This window comes from Microcebus murinus, chromosome 17, assembly GCF_040939455.1.
Source record: "Microcebus murinus isolate Inina chromosome 17, M.murinus_Inina_mat1.0, whole genome shotgun sequence".
Taxonomy (NCBI): Eukaryota; Metazoa; Chordata; class Mammalia; order Primates; family Cheirogaleidae; genus Microcebus; species Microcebus murinus.
In genome coordinates, this window is record NC_134120.1 from 58137728 (window position 1) to 58158908 (window position 21181).

Consider the following 21181-nt stretch of genomic DNA (forward strand, 5'->3'; position numbering starts at 1 on the left):
GACTATGGCTGTGTGCAGCAAAGGACATTAGGGCTGCAGGCAGCACCAGCAGACTTACTGCCTCTGCCCTCTCTCCCCCACTTCCCTTCTACTGATGAGGCAGCCTCCCTGTGGTCTACATGTTTTCCTGACATTCTTTTGACTATATTACAAAATTCAACATGTTTTGGAATGACCCCGGGCTTCAGAACCCAACAGGACTCTGAATTCTCCTCCCTCGTGATAACTGTGTGACTGTGTGCAGAGGAGTCTCTTGATTCTTTTTAGCTTCAATTTCCTTTGCTATAAAATGGGGATAATTCAGGGTTACATTGGAGAGTAAATGATACTATGTTTATATGTGAAATATAGTACCTTACATAATTGCTCAGTAAATGGTAGCTGCTAAAATACCTGAGTTATCATCAATACTCAGTAAATGGTCGTTCCCTTTCTGCTCCCTAAAACTTTTATATATGTCCTATCATTTTCAAATAGAACCTAACTAATTCTAGTAAGCTTATCTGTGCTGTTAGGTGACTGCTAGTGGACCACCTTTCCCATAAGATTGTGTATACTTTACTGCTGGTCTTGTGGTGCATTAAGCCTTGGATGATGGGAAGTGCCTGGCAGTCTGATATGAAAATACAGGTATACTGGGTGTGTGTGTGTGGGGGGAGGGATTGTGGATTTGTTTGTTTGTTTTGAGACAGAGTCTTGTTCTGTCGCCCTGAGGAAAGTGCAGTGGTGTCCTCATAGCTCTCTGTAATCTCAAACTTCTGGGTTCAAGTGATCCTCCTACCTCAGCCTCCCGAGTAGTTAGGACTACAGGCATGCACCATCATGCCTGACTTATTTTTTCTGTTTTTGGTAAAGACAGAGTCTTGCTCTTGCTCAGGCTGGTCTTGAACTCCTGACCTCAAGCAATCCACCTGCCTCGTCCTCCCATAGTGCTAGGACTACAAGTGTCAGCGACTGCACCCAACCAGAGTGTCTGTTTTTAAGGTACCAAAACCCCCAAATAATAACCAAGCACTGTTATTTTATTTTCCTTTGCTGTAGTTATGTGCTGCTCATCTCCCAACTGAATCAGAAGCACCAAATCATTATCAGGCAGTATGCCGTGCACTATTTGCAGAAACAATGGAGCTACATACATTTCTTACCAAAATTAAGAGTGCAAAGGAGGTAAGTACTCCTGTTCTGGTATTTATTGGCATTGTGAATGATAAATCTGAATTTTCAACACTCTCCATTATTTTACAAGATTTATTACCATTCTGATGAGTGCTGAAAATCATTTAGGAAAGAAACAACTTTGGCAAAATTAAATCTATTCTTTAAAAATATCAACAATGTGAACTATTTTAAAAACAGATTTTCATACAGCTTCCTTACAAACGAGTAATAAATGCTACTGAACTGGTTTAGTCCAGTCCCATGTGACTAGCATTCCACCTTCTTTCTGCCACTCTTCTCTTTTATCCATTCAGAAACATGTTGGTACCTCTTCTAGGAAGGGACAAGGACTCAGAAAGGAGGTGACGTATCTGATCATGTACATATTTTAGAGTAGACTTGATTAAAGATTTAATGAGGGAGATTGGAATTAATATTCAAATAATCTAAAGTTGTATTTTAGCTATTTTAGTTATTATTAAATAAATCAGTGCCTATGAGTTAAAAATGTTGTGTGTCAAGTCCAAAGAAAATCATTCTAATTTATTTAAAAGATGAGTCACTATATTTTTTATATTATATAAATGGTTGTGAAGATTCAATTATTTTATAAAACAGCACAGCATCTGGCTCATGTGATTACGGAAGCTGAGAAGTCCCATGACAGGCTGTGTGCAAGCTGGAGGCCCTGGCATACCTGTAGTGTGGCTCAGGCCAAGTAAGTCCTGGAGTCCAAAGGCTGGACAACCTGAGTTCTAATGTCCAAGGGCAAGACAAGGAGTGTATCCTAGCTGCAGGAGAAAGAGAGAGACCAATTTGCCTTTCCTGTTTTTATTCTCTCTGGGCCCCCATCTGATTGGCCCACTTACATTGAGGGTGATCATCTCCACTTAGTCTCCTCAGACTCACAAACCAATCTCCTCTGGAGACACTCTAACAGATAACACCCAAAAACAATGCTTTTACCAGTTCTCTATGTATTTTTTAATCCAATCAAGTTGACACCTAAAATTAACTATCACACTATCATTTCTTTTATGACTGAAGTACAGAGTTTATCTGAAGCAATAGGCTAAAACTTTCCATGACCCACAGTCTGAGGACAAACACATGCTGGATGTGTAAATAAGGAAGGAAAAACTAATCTTGCTGCCAAAAAGACTTAATTAGCCCTGATAATAAGTAAGGGATGGATGTCTCAGCCAGATCACCCTTCAGTAATCCATTGTGCATGAGAGCTCTGAGCATTCTTCCTGTGCTCTAGCCAGGGTACTGCTTGTAGTCTCATTTTATCATAGGGCAATGAAAAGCTATGCCTTTTTTTGAAAAAACATCTGACAGAATTGGATCCAAGAGGAAACGGGTTAGAAAAGGTTGAACTACATTTGAAGAATAGTATCTATTCATCTACATATCATGGACTAGCTGTTCTTTTTGGACAGGGCCAGAGGCAATAGGATCTGTTTAAAAGCTTGAAAGTGAACATCTAAAAGTATGTCCTCAACTAAGGTTTATCAACTAGTGGAAAAGATTACTTGTTAAGGTTGTCATTACCTTCCCCAGCTTGTTAAGATGGAGGTTGCCTTGCCCAGAGCATTATTTTTAGGTTGTAAGTACAGTCCTATGGGGTTAGTAGAATAAATTAAATGAGCTCTTAAAAATCCTTCCAACACTGACATTCTTAGAACAATATTAATAAAGTATTTTACTACTATCCTCCAGTGAAGATTGAAAAATGTTTTTTACTCTTTTTTGTTTTTGAGACAGAGTCTCACTTTGTTGCCCAGGCTACAGTGAGTGCCATGGCGTCAGCCTACCTCACAGCAACCTCAAACTCCTGGGCTCAAGCAATTCTGCTGCCTCAGCCTCCCGAGTAGCTGGGACTACAGGCATGTGCCACCATGCCCGGCTAATTTTTTCTATATATATTAGTTGGCCAATTAATTTCTTTGTATTTATAGTAGAGACGGGGTCTCGCTCTTGCTCAGGCTAGTTTCGAACTCCTGACCTCGAGCAATCCGCCCGCCCCGGCCTCCCAGAGTGCTAGGATTATAGGCGTGAGCCACCGCGCCCGGCCAAAAATGTTTTTTACTCTTAACTAAAACTTTACTTTGCCAGATATACAAGCACATTTTCAAAGAGAGGTTTAAACATTATCAAAGTTTATTTAAATAAAAAAACTCATAGGTGGAATAAAGTTGCTGTGTGGAAGGCTGTGTGCGGTGGCTTGTGCTTATAATCCTAACACTCTAGAGGCCAAGTGGGGGAAGATTGCTTGAGGTCAGGCGTTCTAGACCAGCCTGAGCAAGAGCCAGACCCTGTCTCTGTTAAAAGTAGAAAAATTAGGTAGTCTTGGTGGTAAGTGCCTGTTTGGAACCCCTGACCTTGAGCGATCCACCCGCCTAGGCCTCCCAGAGTGCTAGGATTACAGGCATGAGCCCCCGTGCCCGGCCAAACCTGACTACTTTATAAAGCATAGTGCCTGGTTGATCGTTTGTTTATTTAAAAAGCAAATTTGTTTTTGTTCTGATCTCTTTTCTTGGTGATGATTTTCTTCTTAAATAATGAGTGAGATCCTTTAAGGTTATTCTCTGAATGATAAAGAAGATTTGGGTAGGCCTGCTGTTACATTGTCTCTTTTTTTTGAGATATAGAACATTTTTATTAATGCATGAATCCCTCAGACTGCTATTTTATAGCTACCTTGTCTCTTAAGTACAGACATTACTGTGTCTTCTAAGCAATTTGATAGCCTTGTGTGTAAGTATAGCTGGAGGGACTGTCTAAGCAATCTGTTGAGTGCATCAGGTTGTATGAAAGAAGAACCAGCTTGCCACAGGCCAGCAGTACCACCATAGCCCAGAACCCAATTGCAGGCATAGCTGGTGAGCTTGTGTAGCGGACAGTGGGCAGCTTCAAATGTAAAATTTTTATTGGAGAAAAGGAAATTATATTAATGGTAGTATCCTTTAAGCTGTCTAGGTAATTTTTTGATCATCATTCCCTAGTTTTGTTATTGTTACATAAAATTATTTATCACTTCCAAAAACTTTAACCCCTACTAGTTTCCTGTATTATATTCATACTGCTCCCAAAGTATCTTATCTTGTTTATACTGTTTAATCCTCATAACAAGCCTGTGTCTCTTACTTTGCAAATCAGTAAACTAAGGCTTAGAGAGATTAGAGGTTCACACAAAAGTTAATTCTCAGCACTGCTGATATCAGCATTTCCATCCTCCTCACAGTCTTTGATCTAGCAAAGGTGTTCCAACCTGTTTCTGCTGTTTTCCCATAAGAATGTCACGTATAGCCAGGCACAGTGGCTCATGCCCATAATTCCAGCACTTTGGGAGGCTGAGGTGGGAGGATTGCCTGAAGCCAGGAGTTCAAGATCAGGCTTGGCAACATAGTGAGACCCCATCTCTACCAAAAATTTAAAAATTAGCTGGTGTGGTGGTGCAGGCCTATAGTCCCAGCTACTCAGGAGGCTGGGGCATGAGGATCACTTTAGCCCAGGAATTTGAAGTTACAGTGAACTATGATTACATAACTGCCCAGGTGACAGAAAGGGGATCCTATCTCTTTGAGAGAGAGAGAGAGAGAGAGAGAGAGAGAGAGAGAGAAAATGAATGAATGAATGAATGAAAAGAATCTTTTAAAAATCTTTTTAAAGAATTCTTTTTTAAAAACAACTCATTTTTCATTTATTTTATAATTTAAAATATTTATATTAACACTGATTGTTTTTGAAAAGTCTCTTTATTGTTGGTCAGTCATGTTCTGCCACTCATTATTCATGTGACCTCTTTAAGTCTAATAGCCTTTGCTAGACTTCTATTTACTCATCTTTCAAAATGGCAGAGAAGCAATTAGATATGTTAAGCTTCCTTCTAGTAATAAAATTCTATGCAGAAAATAAAATTTGTTTGAGTAAATCTTTGTTCTATTCACTTAACATGCTTTTCCTCATTTTTGTATCAGTCTTAGGTAGGCAAAATATATACAGATAAACACTTAAGTGCATGCCCGGTAAAATTTGCTACCAAATTATATACTATTTTATTTTATAGGAAAGAAATTCAATGTTATAGATATATTAATACTAATCAAATTTGAGATTGCTTATAGACCTTTTGAAAACAAAGATTTAACTTTTGTAAATTGGTGAGCTGGCTGTAACTCTCAATACTACTATATTGATGTCAGTATAGACTAAAAATAAAATTTTTTAGTTTTGCAATCTAGTGGTAGAAAATTCCTATAGAGAAGAAATTCCTAATACAATAATATTAATCATGAATGAATGAACAGTGAAAATAATTATGCATTATGAAACATATGTTCATATTATTGCAGCAAGAACTGTATAAGGCATGTAAAATAGATTTTTAACGTCATAATTTCTGTTTTCTAGGAGATTATGTACTCTAAGTAATGACAATTTTCTCTTCCTTTGTACTTTCTTTCATTATATACATAAACATCACCAAACTAAGGTAGAATATATCAAACATTTTGTTCTTTGGGAGTTAAGATGTCTAATATAGTTAAGCCATCTTAGATTTCTTCAGCAGTAAGCTCTACAGGTGTGGATTGCCATTTCTCATTATCTGATTATAATGATCTTTACTCTCTTCTCAAGTGTGGCTGCACCTTTGGTGCTTAATTAGTTTCTTGTTGACATATTAAACTCCTCTTATAAATTCTGTCTTCATTGACCCATTCAGTTACAATTTTTCGCTCACATCCTTTGTGCCTCAGCTAGAAGGATATCTCAGATCACCCCCCACACCTTTATATATTTAGTACTCACTGCCTTTTTTTAAAAATCACATTACCTTATTATTTCCTTTCTAGCAGCCATCAGAGTTTATAGTTGTTTTGCTTGTCTCTTATTCATTGATGTCTGCCACTACAATATAATCTCATTGAGGGCTGAGACCTTTTTTCCCTAATTCACTGTTATATCTCAGTGTAGTGGTGACTCTGTAAAGTTTGACCTGTGTTGACTGAATTAAAGAATCTGTGGTTCAGCTATTGTAGATCCAGTTTCTCACTATCCATCTTGCATCTTGGTCCCCTGATGCTCTCGGATCATCTCAAGAATGCAGAGCCTCCTTCATGTTCTCACTGCGTCTGCCTTGCCACATGAAGTGGTTGGGCATCTATTGCCTGGACCATGGCAAACCCTCCCTAGTTTTATTTCCCTGTTCATGTACAGTCTAATTTTTCACTGAAACACCTATCCTTATGACCCCTGAGTACCTCTCATTCTTATGTTAGCATTTTAATTCTTGTAATATTCCTGCCAATTAGGTAGCATAACCCTTTACCTCTTGTCTGTATATAGTTTCACAAACTAATAAATTAGCTGAACATGGTACTAGCAGGAATTAGGATGAGCCCTGCTTTTTAATTTTTAGAATAGTAACAAACAACAAAAATGGATCTTGAGATAGGTGATCAAGATGTGGAGATGTCTATAAACCTCAGTGGAGGAGGACAGTGAAGGGACTTGGGATTTTGGTAAAGATAGAAAGGAATAGCTGTATTAGATATTGCAAATGCTAGTGAATAAAGAGATGGTAGATTTCAGAAAATCTAGGATTAATTGGCAAAATTATTTTATTCACACAACAGTTATTTTTCTCTAATATGACAGGGGCTACTGTGATTAATAGTGCTAACATTTATTCCATACTTATTCTATGTTAGATACTGTTCTAAGACTTTTATATGCGTTCATTCAGTCTTCACAGCAAGCATATGTGTTAAGTGCTATGATGATTTCCATTTTCCTTGGCAGTATAATGATGAACAAGATAAACATGGTCCCTGTCCTCACAGAACTTCTAGAGCAGGGGTCCTCAAACTTTTTAAACAGGGGGCAAGTTCACTGTCCCTCAGACCATTGGAGGGCCGTTGGAGAGTGCGGCACATTCCACACACGTGCACTGTGGGCCTGGGATGAGTCAGCTGCTAAACAGGACAGGCAGTGGTGGCAAAAACACCTGGCAGGCCAGATAAATGTCCTCGGCGGGCCACATGTGGCCTGTGGGCTGTAGTTTGAGGACCCCTGTTCTAGAGAGTAGGAATGACAGCCTAGGAGCAGGCCATCCAGTACAGTGTGGGAAGGGCTCTGGCAAGTGAACTTAAGAGCGCTGTGGAAGCACCTAAGAAGAACATCTGACCCAGACCAGGGGGACCATACTCACTTTCCCAGAAGTAACTTTGAAGTCAAGACCCAAATGCTGAGGCAAAAGTGGTGGATGTAAATGCATTCCAGGCACAGGAAACAGCATACCTACAGGCTAGGAGACAGGAAAAGCAAGGGAGACAGTGGATGGGAAGATAGTAGGGGAAAAAAGAGGTAGGATTGTCCAACAGTAGAACCACTGTCTCAAGAGGTACATCCTCAGGGAGGATGCTATACAGGGATACTGTTCAAGTATCTGATGGGAGGGTTGACCTGAAGAATCTATAGTTTTGTCACTGCTCGTGCTCTGAATGGCTTTTTTCTGGCATCAAACAAATCTACATGTGTGTGTATCTTCAGTATTCTGACCCTAGACTGCTGTACTGCTTTTGTTTATTTATTTAGCATATATTACTGAGCACCTCTGTGTTTCAGGTAGTTAGTTTCTGAGCATATGATGATCTCTAAGGTTTATTGCTTTCAAGGAGCCCTGTAACCCTCCTAATGAGCAGGACATTGTGGCAGAGAAAATGAACTTGCATCCTAGGAAAGGTTTTCTTTCTGATGGTATTTATGAGGAGATGGAGAATAATTCAGTTATGATACAGTTATCCTTTAGTTTTTAGTCTTCTAGAACTGGAACTCCTTTGTTTTAAAATAGTTTTGCTGATGGGGGCGGAGCAAGATGGTGGACGAGAAACACTGCCAGACAGAGTATCTCTGAAGAAAAGACAGATTCTAGGAGAAATTAGAAGAAAGAAGCTAACAGATGAGCATACATCAAACGAAGGTTGGAAGGAGGAGTACCTGAGACCATGGGAGGAGGTTGCGGAGGAGAACTGGGAGCAGAGACCTCCCAAGTAGCCTGGAGACCAGTGGCAAGGGTAGGTGAGCAGTTAACTCTCCCCTCCCTTGCATCTGGGATTCCTGGTGGGCTCCCCAGTGGTTGGAGAGCTTGTGAACACCAGCCCAGAGACGGCCACCACCAGTGAGCACCACCTCTCCCTAACAGCTTTTCCCGGAAGCAGAGAACAGAATTTTGACCCCTGCTAATAGCATTTGTGGTGCCTGAGGGCACGTTTACCCAACCCAGCTCCACCCAGACTCACTCCCAGACCAGCCCTCACTGAGGTGGAGAATAAGGACACACCTGGAACTCCCAGGACCCCATCCACCACCTGAGGCACCAGAGTGCCTCTCCAGAGGAATAAGAAGTGGATACAAGACCCCAAAACAACATTGTAACCTGTTCCTCCGAGGAGCACCACCTACTGACAGGGAGGACATTCTCTACACCCTTTTCATGGCACCAACTGACTCATCATACAGGGTGTGGTCGAATCTTACCGACAAACACCACCTATTGGCTCAGAGACTGTACAGGGTGTGTCATTATCCAAACAAAAACCTAAAGGCAAGAAGCAATAACTGATCCAGATGGGAAGAAATCAGCGAAAGAACTCTGAAAATATGAAGAGCCAGATGGAAAGCACACCCCCGAAGAGGAGCACCAGCCCCTTAGAAATGGATACGAACCAAAATCAGACCACTAAAATGACAGAAGAGGAATTTTGAATGTGGATCGTAAGAAAATTCAACGACTTGCAAGAACAACTGGATAACCAACACAAAGAAACCACAAAAAGCCTCCAGGATCTAGAACAAAAATTTACTAAAGAAATTGATACAATGAAGAAAAGTCTAACCCAACTCCTGGAAATGAAGAATCAATTCAGCGAACTACAAAACACAGTGGAAAGCCTCAAGAACAGGGTAGATCAAACACAAGAAAGAATCTCAGAGATTGAAGAAAATACCTTCCAATTAAATAAATCAGTCACAGAGATAGAGCAGAGAAACAAGAGAAAAGAACAAAGCCTACAAGAGATGTGGGATTACGTGAAGAAACCTAATGTGAGGGTAATAGGGTTGCCAGAAGGGGAAGAAGAAAACACTCAAGGGTTGGACAAGCTATTTGAAGATATAATAGAGGAAAATTCCCAGGCCTTACTAAAAATCTCTACATACAAGTTCAAGCAGCTCAAATAACCACAGGGAGAATCAGTGCAAACAGGAAGACATCACGACATACAGTTATCAGACTGACCAAAATATCAACTAAAGAGGCCCTTCTACGAGTTGTAAGATGAAAGAAACAAGTAACATAGAAAGGAAAGACAATCCAAATAACGCCAGACTTCTCCACTGAGACTTTACAAGCAAGGAGAAACTGGGGGCCCATTCTCACTCTTCTGACACAGAACAATGCCCAGCCTAGAATCTTATTCCCTGCAAAGCTAAGTTTTGTATATGAAGAAGAAATCAAGACATTCTCAGATAAGCAAAGACTGAGGGAATTCACCAAGAAAAGACCAGCCCTTCAAGAAGTACTCAAAACAGTGTTACCCACGGATCAGCACGATAAACACTCACAAATGTAAATCTACTCAAAGCTAAAGATCAAAGCCCAGATACTAAAATGGCTCAAGAGAGAAAACTAAGCAACAAAGTTCAACCCAACATAATGAATAGAAATCTGCCCCACCTAACAGTTATCTCAATAAACGTGAATGGCTTGAACTCCCCACTCAAGAGACATAGGCTGACCGAATGGATAAAAAAACACAAGCCAAGTATCTGCTGCCTTCAGGAAATACATCTAACCTGCAAGGATGCAGTTAGACTAAAGGTAAACTTGGGGAGAACAATATTTCAAGCAAACGGAAGTCAAAAGAAAGCTGACGTGGTGGTGCTGATTACAGATAACATAGCTTTTAAATCAACAAAAGTAATAAAAGACAAAGAAGGTCACTATATAATGGTGAAGGGTACAGTTTAACAAGAAGACATAACCTTCTAAATATATAGGCACCCAACTTAGGTGCAACCAGATTCATAAATCAAACTCCATTTGATCTAAACAAATGGATAAACAACAACACCATAATAGTTGGAGACTTTAAAACCCCACTGACAGCACAGGACAGATCCTCCAAACAGAAAATCAACAAAGAAATAATGGACTTAAACAGAACTCTAGAACAAATGGGCCTGACTGACATTTACTGGACATTCTACCCCCAAACCACTGAATATACATTCTTCTCATCAACTCATGGGTGATTCTCTAAGATTGACCATATCCTAGGACACAAAGGACGTCTTAAACAATTTTAAAAAATAGAAATTATACCATGTATCTTTCAGGCCACAATGGAATAAATGTAGAGATCAATCCTAACAGGAGTTCTCATTTCTACACAAAGTCATAGAAACTGAACAACCTTCTGCTGAATGATCACTTCATAAATGAGGAAATCAAGATGGAAATCAAAAGATTCTTTGAACTAAATAACAAAGGTGACACAAGTTACCAAAACCTGTGCGACACAGCTTAAGCAGTCTTGAGAGGAAAGTTTATTTCCATAAATGCCTATATCCAAAAGTCGAAAAGATCACAAATAAATAAACTAATGAATCGTCTCAAAGAGCTGGAAAAAGAAGAACAGACCGACCCCAAACCCAGCAGAAGAAGTGAAATCATTAAGATCAAATCAGAACTAAATGAAATTGACAACAGGGAAACCATATGGAAGATTAATAAAACAAAAAGTTGGTTCTTTGAAAAATAAACAAAATTGACACATCTTTGGCTAGATTAATGAAAAGCAGAAAAGAAAAATCTCTAATAAACTCCATCAGGAACAATAAGGGAGAAATTACAACTGATGCCACAGAGATACAAGATATAATTTATGAATACTACAAAAACCTTTATGGACACAAATTGGAAAATGTGAAGGAAATGGACAATTTCTTAGAAACACACAGCCTCTCTAGGCTCAACCAGGAAGAAACAGAATTCCTGAACAGACCAATATCAAGTACTGAAATTGAAACAGCAATAAAAAACTTTCCTAAAAAGAAACTTCCTGGATTGGATGGTTTCACACCCGAATTTTACCACACCTACAAAGAAGAACTGGTGCCTATCCTGCAGAAATTATTCCACAACATCAAGAAGGATGGAATCCTCCCCGAGATATTTTATGAAGTGAACATAACCCTGATACCCAAACCAGGAAAGGGTGCCACAAAAAAAGAAAACTATAGACCAATATCCCTTATGAATATAGATTCAAAATTTCTCAGCAAAATCTTAGCCAATCGAATCCAGGAGCTGGCCAAGAAAATAATCCATCACAACCAAGTGGGCTTCATCCCAGGGATGCAGGGATGGTTAGACATACTCAAATCTATAAATGTAATTCACCACATAAACAGAAGCAAAAACAAAGACCATATGATCCTCTCAATAGACGCAGAAAAAGCATTTGACAAAATTCAACACCCTTTTATGATAAGAATGCTCAACAAAATAGGCATAGACAGGGCTTACCTAAAAGTGATACAAGCCATATATGACCAACCCACAGCCAATATCATACTGAATTGGGAAAAATTGAAAACATTCCCACTTAGAACTGGAACAAGACAAGGTTATCCACTGTCTCCACTTCTGTTCAACATAGTGCTGGAATTCCTCTGTACAGCGATAAGACAAGAGAGTGGAATTAAGGGCGTCTACATGGGAGCAGAAGAGATCAAATTCTCACTCTTTGCTGATGACGTGATATTATACCTAGAAAACCCCTAGGATTCAACCATGAGACTCCTTGAACTAATAAAAGAATTTGGTAAAGTCTCAGAATATGAAATCAATACACAGAAATCAGGGGCATTCATATATGCCAATAATAGTCAAAGTGAGAACCAAATCAAAGACTCAATTCCCTTCAAAATAGCAACAAAGAAAATAAAGTACCTAGGAATATATTTAACTAAGGAGATAAAAGACATCTATAGGGAGAACTATGAAACACTGAAGAAAGAAATAGCAGAGGATGTAAACAGGTGAAGAATATACCACGCTCATGGGTCAGCAGAATCAACATTGTTAAAATGTCTATATCCAAAGTGACTTACAGAGTCAGCACAATCCCTATTAAAATACCATCATCATTTTTCACAGATACAGAAAAAATAGTTTTACGCTTTGTGTGGAACCAGAGAAGACCCCGTAGAGCAAAATCAATCCTAGGCAATAAAAACAAAATAGGAGGTATCAATTTACGAGACTTCAAACTATACTACAAGGCTGTAGTCATTAAAACTGCTTGGGACTGGCACAAGAACAGGGACATTGACCAGTGGAACAGAACAGAGAACCCAGATATAAAACCATCCTCATATAGCCACCTATTCTTCGACAAAGCAGACAAAAACATACACTGGGGAAAAGAATCCTTATTCAATAAATGGTGCTGGGAAAACTGGATAGCCACATGTAGAAGACTGAATCAAGACCCACATCTTTCACCTCTCACAAAAATCAACTCGTGCTGGGTAACAGACTTGAACCTTAGGTTTGAAACTATTAGAATTCTAGAGGAAAATGTTAGAAATTCTCATCTAGACATTGGCCTAGGCAAAGAATTTATGACGAAGACCCCAAAGGCAATCACAACAGCAACAAAAATAAACAAATGGGACCTGATCAAATTGAAAGGCTTCTGCACAGCCAAAGAAACTGTCAAGAGAGCAAACAGACAACCCACAGAATGGTAGAAAATTTTTGCAAGGTATACATGAGATAAAGGGCTGATAACTAGAATCTATTTTAGAACTCAGGAAAACCAGCAAGAAAAAAAATCAAACAACTCTATCAGAAAATGGGCAAAGGACATGAACAGAAACTTCTCAAAACAAGACAGAATAAAGGCCAACATATGAAAAAATGTTCAACATCTCTAATCATTAGGGAAATGCAAATCAAAACCACAATGAGATATCACTTAACTCCAGTTAGAATGACCTTTATCAAAAAGTCCCCGAACAATAAATGCTGGCGTGGATGCGGAGAGATAGGAACCCTCCTACACTGCTGGTGGGACTGCAAACTAGTTTAAGCTCTGTGGAAAGCAATATGGAGATAGCCTCAAAGCGATACTAGTAGATTTACCATTTGAGCCAGCAATTCCACTACTGGGCATCTACCCAAAAGATCAAAAGTCACTTTATGAAAAAGATACCTGAACTCAAATGTGTATAGCAGCACAATCCACAATTGCAAAGCTGTGGAAACAACCCAAGTGCCCATCAATTCATGAGTGGATTAATAAAATGTGGCATATGTATATCATGGAGTACTATTCAGCTTTAAGAAACAATGGTGATATAGCCCCTCTTATATTTTCCTAGATAGAGGTGGAACCTATTCTACTAAGTGAGGTATCTCAAGATTGGAAAAACCAGCACCACATGTACTCACCATAAATTGGTATTAAGGGATGAACACCTAAGTGGACATATAGGAAAAACATTTATCAGGTGTTGGGTGGGTGGGAGAGGGGAGGAGGGGATGGGTATATACAAACACAATGAGTGAGATATGCAACGTTTCGGGGATTGTCACACTTAAAGCTCAGACTGGGGGAGGGGCATGGGCAATATACGTAACCTTAACATTTGTACCCGCATAATATGCTGAAATAAACTATAAATAAAAAAATAAAAATAGAATAGTTTTGCTTTAAAACAGAAATCTTGACAAACCTGTGACTATCAAGGGATTTTTGAACCAGAGGAGGCTAGTATGGGCAATAAAGAAAGTTCGAGCTTTCAACATTAAGTCAGGACTTGGAAAGTGTACGTAGGACCAGGGCTAAAATACCTGACATGAAGAGGGGGTCATGCTTGAGAGACGGGACAGAAATCCAGTTACATCTTCTGTATGGTCAGGAAGAGGAGAAAATCAATTATTGTTTCCATTTTTCTCTTTGTTCTCTCTTGGTATCTTCTTTAAGATTCCACAGCAAGTTCGATGAAAAGCCAGAATTTCAATTCAGGTTTTTTATCCTTTGATCCATAATTCTTTTTTTTTTTGAGACAGTGTCTCACTCTGTTGCCTGAGCTAGGGTGCCGTGGCAACAGCCTAGCTCACAGCAAACTCAAACTCCTGGGCTCAAGCAATCCTATTGCGTCAGCCTCCCAAGTAGCTGGAACTACAGGCATGTGCCACCATCCCAGCTAATTTTTTCTATATATTTTTTTAGTCGACCGACTGATTTTTTTCTGTTTTTATTAGAGACCGGGTCTCGCTCTTGCTGAGGCTGGTTTCGAACTCCTGACCTCGAGCGATCCTCCCGCTTCAGCCTCCCAGAGTGCTAGGATTACAGGCATGAGCCACTGCACCCAGCTGAAAGTTGTAACTATTGAGCATTTGTAAAATCTTTGTTCTTATCTGGGTTCAGTTGACTTTGCCTTTTCAAGTGAAAAGAAGGTGAAGTAAAATGAGTGGACAACTTTATGAAGCTGATGGAATTGTAATCATTTCTGCAACATTGATTAGGTACCTTTATTTTTAAAAAATACATATATACAGGATTTGATTTGAATTATTAGTTAGGTTCATTTATTTTCTCCCCACTGTAAGCCTCCATAAATACTTGATATGAACTTCTTTAGTATAATTTTCTTAAATGGTAACAGTGTTACATTAAATAGTTTTTTTAAGGTCCACATTACAAGTGATTTTTTTCATTTTTTCTATATTAACTTCTTATCCTTGCATATTTTAATTCCTATTTCTCCCTAATTAGTATCACAATAAACAATTTTTATCTTGATTTTTAAAATATTAACCTTTGTTATTACTTTTGTGTATAATTATGCATAATTCATGTTGAATTTTAAGAAAGCACATTTGTAAGGATGTATACTGTTAAAGTATTGATCTAACTATTTTGGTTTTAAATTAAGTTACCAAAGGACAAATTAGCTTATAACAATTTTACTATGAAAAATTTAATGTTGAATTATGCATCTTTGTATTTCCAATCTATTATACTAAAGAAATAAATTGAATTTTTGGTCTTTAATTTCCCAGGGTATTTCTAAAGCTGTCCTGAGGAAGGAAACATTTCTTTCCATCTACCAATACAAATAGCTGCAACTATTTAACAGTAGCATTATAGCTGTCAGCAGTGGTTCACACCCATAATCTCAGCACTTTGGGAGGTCCAATTGGGAGGATCACTTGAGGCCAGGAGTTCAAGACCAGCCTGGGAAACATAATGACACCCCACCTTTATAAAAAATAAAAAAATTAACCAGGCATGGTGGTTTGTCCCTGGAGTCCTAGCTACTCAGGTGGCTGAGATGGGAAAATTGTTTGAGCCTGGGAGCCTGAGGTTGCAATGAGCTGTGATCCCACCACTGCACTCCAGCCTGGGCAACAGAGCAAGACTATGTTTTATTTAAAAAAAAAAAAAAGACATAAATGTATTATGCCAATGTGATTTTCTAAATGTTTAAATGATTGCCACTTATATGGGACTTTGTTTGAAACCTTATCAATCAAATTCTTCCTAATGGTTAAATCTTACCCTAAATTTAATAAAATCCTCAGATGGGAGGATGACTTCTAGATGCCCGGATTAGAGCTAATTTTGTTTTAGCTGATAATATTTATTTAACCAGAGTCTGCAATTATGGAGTAACAAGATGAATTGGAAATAAACATGGCCCACTATGAATTTTTCAAAATGTCATATATTTTACACTTTATGATCACAATAATACTGAGAAACTTTATTAAGTGATTTACAGGCATACATTGGAGATTTGTGGGTGTTTTTCTTTTCTGGACCACTGCAAAAACACAGATATTCCAATAAAGTGAGTCACATGAATTTTTTTGTTTCCCTGTGCATATAAAAGTTATGTTTACTCATACTGTAGTCTTTTAAGTGTGCAACAGCATTATATCTTAAAAAAGAAAAACAGTATACATACTTTAATTTTAAAATGTTTTATTGTTAAAAAGTATAATCCTCTGAGCCTTTTTTTTTTTTGGCATATTATGGGGGTACAGATTTTAAGGTTTCAATAAATGCCCATTTCCCCCCCCCTCTGAGCCTTTTGCAAGTCCTAATCTTTTTGCTGATAAAGGGGTCTTACCTCTTTATCAGTGTTGATGGCTGATGACTGATCAGGGTGGTGGTTGCTAAAGGTTGGGGTGGCTATGGCAATTTCTTAAAATAAGACAATGAAGTTTGCTGTGTTGATTGACTTTTCCATTTATGAAAGATTTCTCTGTAGCATGCAATGCTGTTTGATGGCATTTTACCTACAGTAGAACTTTTTTCAAAATTGAAGTCAGTCCTCTCAAACCTTGCCATTACTTTACAACTAAGTTTGTGTAATTTTCAGAATCTTTTGTGGTCATTTCAGCAATGTTCACAGAATCTTCACTAATAGATTCCATCTCAAGAAACCACTTTCCTTATCCATAAGAAGAAACTCCTCATCCATTCAAGTTTCATCATGATATTGCAGCAATTCGTGTTTTAAGGTTCCACTTCTAGTTCTCCTGCTATTTCTACTACATCTGCAATTACTTTCTCCACTGAAATCTTGAACTTCTCAAAGTCATCCATAAGGGTTGGAATCAATCTCATTAACATTGGTATTTTTACTTCTGTTTACCCTGTTAACATTGGTATTTTTACTTCTTCCCATGAATCCCAATGGGATGTTCTTAATGGCATCTAGAATGGTGAATCCTTTCCAGAAGGTTTTCGATTTGCTTTGCCCAAATCCACCAGAGAAATCACTATCTAATATGGCAGGTATAGCCTTACAAAATGTTTTTCTGAAGTAAGACATGAAAGTCAAAATTACTCCGTGATCCATAGGCTGTAGAAATTGATGTTGTGTTAGCAGGAATAGATATCTTTGGACATCTCCATGAGAGCTCTTGGGTGACCAGGTGCATTGTTTATGAGCAGTATATTTTGAAAGGAATCTTTTCTTCTCAATAGTAGGTCACAATAGTAGCCTTAAAATATTTAGTAAACCATGTTATAAACAGACATGCTATCATCCAGGATTTGTTTTTCCATTGATAGAGCACAGTTAGAGTTGATTTAGCATAATTCTTAAGGACCCTAGGATTTTTGGAATTGTAAATGAGCATTGGCTTCAACTTAAAGTCAGTCACCAGCTGCATTGGCCCATAACGGGAGAATCACGTTGTCTTTTTTGTTTGTTTGTTTGTTTAAGAGATGGGGTCTCATTCTCTCATACAGGCTGGCGTGTAGTAGAGCCTTCCTTACGAAGCTTGGAAGCCAGGCATTGGCTTCTCCTCCCTAGCTAGGAAAGCCGTATGTGGCAGCATCTTCTTTCAAGAGAAGGCTGTCTAGTCTACATTGAAAATCTGTTGTTTTAGTGTAAGCAGCTTCATCAATGATCCTAATTAGATCTTCTGGATAACCTGTAGCAGCTTCTCCACCAGCACTTGCTGCTTCACCTTGCCCTTTTATGTTATGAAGATGACTTTTTTCCTTAAACTTCATGAACCAACCTCCACTATGTCAAACCTTCTGCAACTTCCTCACCTCTCTCAGCCTTCATAGAATTGGAGAGAGTTAGGACTTTGCTCTGGATTAGGCTTTGGCTTAAGGGAATGTTCTGGCAGGTTTTATTTTCTAGCTAGACCAAGTAGCTCTTTGTATCAGCAATAAGGCTGTAATCTTATCATTTGTGTGTTCACTGTTGTAGCACTTTTAATTTCCTTAAATAACTTTTCCTCTGTAGTCACAACTGGTGCAAGAGGCTGGGCTTTTGGCCTGTCTGGGCTTTTGACATGTCTTCCTCAGTGCACTTAATCTTTTCTAGCATTCGATTTAAAGTGAGAGATGTGTGACTCTGCCTTTCACTTGGACACTTGGAGGCCATTGTAGGGTTATTGACTGGCCTAATTTCAATACTGTTGTATCTCAGGGAATAGGAAGGTCTGAGGAGCAGGAGAGAGACTGGGAAACAGCCAGTTGGTGGAATAGTCAGGACACATAACACTTATGGATTCAGTTTGTTGTCGTGCTTTTCATGGTGCCCTAAAACAATTACACTAGTAACATCAAAGATCACTGATCACAGATCTCCATAACAGATATAATAATAATAATGAAAAAGCCTGAAATATTATGGGAATTACACAAAGTGTTGCAGAGAAGCATGAGGTGAACACATGCTATTGAAGAAATGGCACTAGTAGACTTACTTGACGCAGGGTTGGCACAAACCTTCAATTTGTAAAAAACATACTACTTGCAATATGCAATAAAGCAAAGGCCAATAAAATGAAGTATGCCTGTACATATAGTCTCAGGCAAGAAATCATAATTTCATGATGAAATTTTGTTTGTTTGTTTGTTTGTTTGTTTCCTGAGACAGAGTCTTACTCTGTCACCTGGGCCAGAGTGCAGCGGTGTTATCATAGCTTACTGCAACCTCAGTAAGCTCAAGCAGTCCTCCTGCCTCAGCCTCCTGAGTAGCTGGGACCACAGGTTGGCACCACCATGCCAAGCCAATTTTTTAAAAATTTTTTGTAGAGATGAGGTCTTGCTGTGTTGCTCAGGCTGGTCTCAAACTCCCAAAGTGCTGGGATTGAAGGAATGAGCTACCCACCGTGCCTGACCCATGATGAAATATTTGAGTTCAATTTATCTTAAACTAATCATATTTTACTTAAAATGGAATATTATATATGTATATATGAAGTACCTTCTGTTGCTAGGAAAAAAATATAATGCTTTTGGGATTGACTAGGCTATTATAAAATAGTTTTTCTCTGTTTTTTAATCTCATAACATTTTCTAATCTGCAGATTGGTTGAAAAAATCAAATGTAACATTTTCTTGCCCACCATCTATCTCTTGTCAAGCCAATAGCCAAATCCACCTGTGTCATAGTGCCAATTACATGTTAACTAGGGCAACTGTTTGTGACACAACTTCAGCCTATTTTCTGCTTTTTTTTTTTTTTTTTTTTTTGAGACAGAGTCTCACTTTGTTGCCCAGGCTACAGTGAGTGCCATGGCATCAGCCTAGCTCACAGCAACCTCAAACTCCTGGTCTCAAGCGATCCTGCTGCCTCAGCCTCCCGAGTAGCTGGGACTACAGGCATGTGCCACCATGCCCAGCTAATTTTTTCTATATATATTAGTTGGCCAATTAATTTCTTTGTATTTATAGTAGAGACGGGGTCTCGCTCTTGCTCAGGCTAGTTTCGAACTCCTGACCTTGAGCAATCCGCCCGCCTTGGCCTCCCAGAGTGCTAGGATTACAGGCGTGAGCCACCGCGCCCGGCCTTATTTTCTGCTTTAATAGACTTGCAGAGATAAAGCCACATGACATCTGTCTCATTCACATATTGAAGTATATTTTAAGCAGCTTTCTCATATTCCTTGCCTATCCCTCTTCTCATGCCAGCAACCTCCAATAATAAGATAGTGGCATTTATGTTGGCTGGAATTTATCCTGAGACCTAAAATGGATTTATATTTCTCCAAGTGGTGAACATATCATTTTTTGACAGAAAGAATCCACCACCAGATGCCTGTTTATAAGGGTACCATTTGTTCATTTTAATTAGATCATTCATCATTTGTAACTTTCAGTATCCTTGTCTCTGCTTGTCTTTTTTCTATTTGATTTGTAATTTTTGTTGTGCGTATTGGTATCATGCTGAGCACTGACCCCGTCAGTAATGCTCTTTGCCTTAGGTGTCATTGCTTTTATCACACTCTCCCTGTTAAAATGTTTCACAAGAACATTCTACCTAAAAAGGTCAGGCAAAAACTCTGCCATCTTTCAGGTCCTTTAACTTTTAAAATTTTGTTGATTTACTTTTAACAAAGTAAAAAATTCACATGGTTCAAAATCCAGGAGATACAAAAGTATTTAGTCTTTATTATACTAAATTATGCCTTCTATTTCTGTCTCCTTGCCATGTCATCTTTCCATACAGGCAGCAAGTATTATTAATTTATTCCTTATCTTTACAGAGAAATTGTGTGCATAACAGATACTGATTTTTTTTCTTTCTTTTTTGCACTGTTTTGAACTTAACTTTTTTCGTTTAATAATATATTTTGGAGCTCATTTCATATCAGTACATAGTTTTTACATCTATAGGTCTTCATAAGATTCTTTGGTGTAGATATACTGCAATTAATTTAATCAGTTCTCTATGGACACCTATTAACACATTAACTTCCACGTGAGTTGTATTTAACTCGCACTAGTTTTGAGCCCAGGGCCTTATGAAACATATGTAACTCGCAGATCTCTTCACCTTGGAAGCTGACAGAACTATTTTTCAAGGTGCATATAACTCACACGCAGAAAACAATAAAAAAATAACAGATTTTTCATTAAATTAGAAAAGATCATTTTGTTTGTGAAGTTTTTATTCTATTTTCATAATAAAACACTGTGGCCCCAGGGAAAAAATTTTTTTTAGCATGGCAGTCAATGTGTTAAGTAATTTCTAATCTTTTGCTATTACAAATGGTAGTGCAATAAATAGTTTTAACCTATTTTTCTTGAGTGTAATCATAATTATAGGACAAATTCCTAGAATTGCTATATCACAGGAAGTATGCACTAATAATTCTCATAAGATATTACAAAATTGTCCTTCATAGAGGTTTACTAATTGATACTGTCCTTAGCAGTGTGTAAGAATATGTTTTCCTACATCTTCACAATATGTTTTCATAGTGATAAATGAAAATTAGTATCATATACTTTTAATTTGCATTTTTCTTATTATGAATGAGATTGGTTACCTTTTCATATGTTTAACAACCATTTGTGGCCGGGCAGGGTGGCTCACACCTGTAATCCTAGCATTCTGGGAGGCTAAGGTAGGAAAATCGTTCACGGTCAGGAGTTCAAGATGAGCCTGAACAAGAGTG

At 38.3% G+C, this 21181-nt stretch overlaps 1 protein-coding gene across 2 annotated transcripts in view; it reads left to right on the forward strand.

Annotated features, from left to right (window-relative positions):
• Positions 1-21181, forward strand: part of SPIRE1 (spire type actin nucleation factor 1) — a 182625-nt gene that overhangs the window by 92983 nt on the left and 68461 nt on the right. For both annotated transcript variants that reach the window (XM_012746047.2, XM_012746049.3), the window contains exon 4: positions 1042-1167. In XM_012746047.2, coding sequence (XP_012601501.2) covers positions 1042-1167 — 126 coding nt within the window. The remainder of the gene's footprint in view (positions 1-1041; positions 1168-21181) is intronic.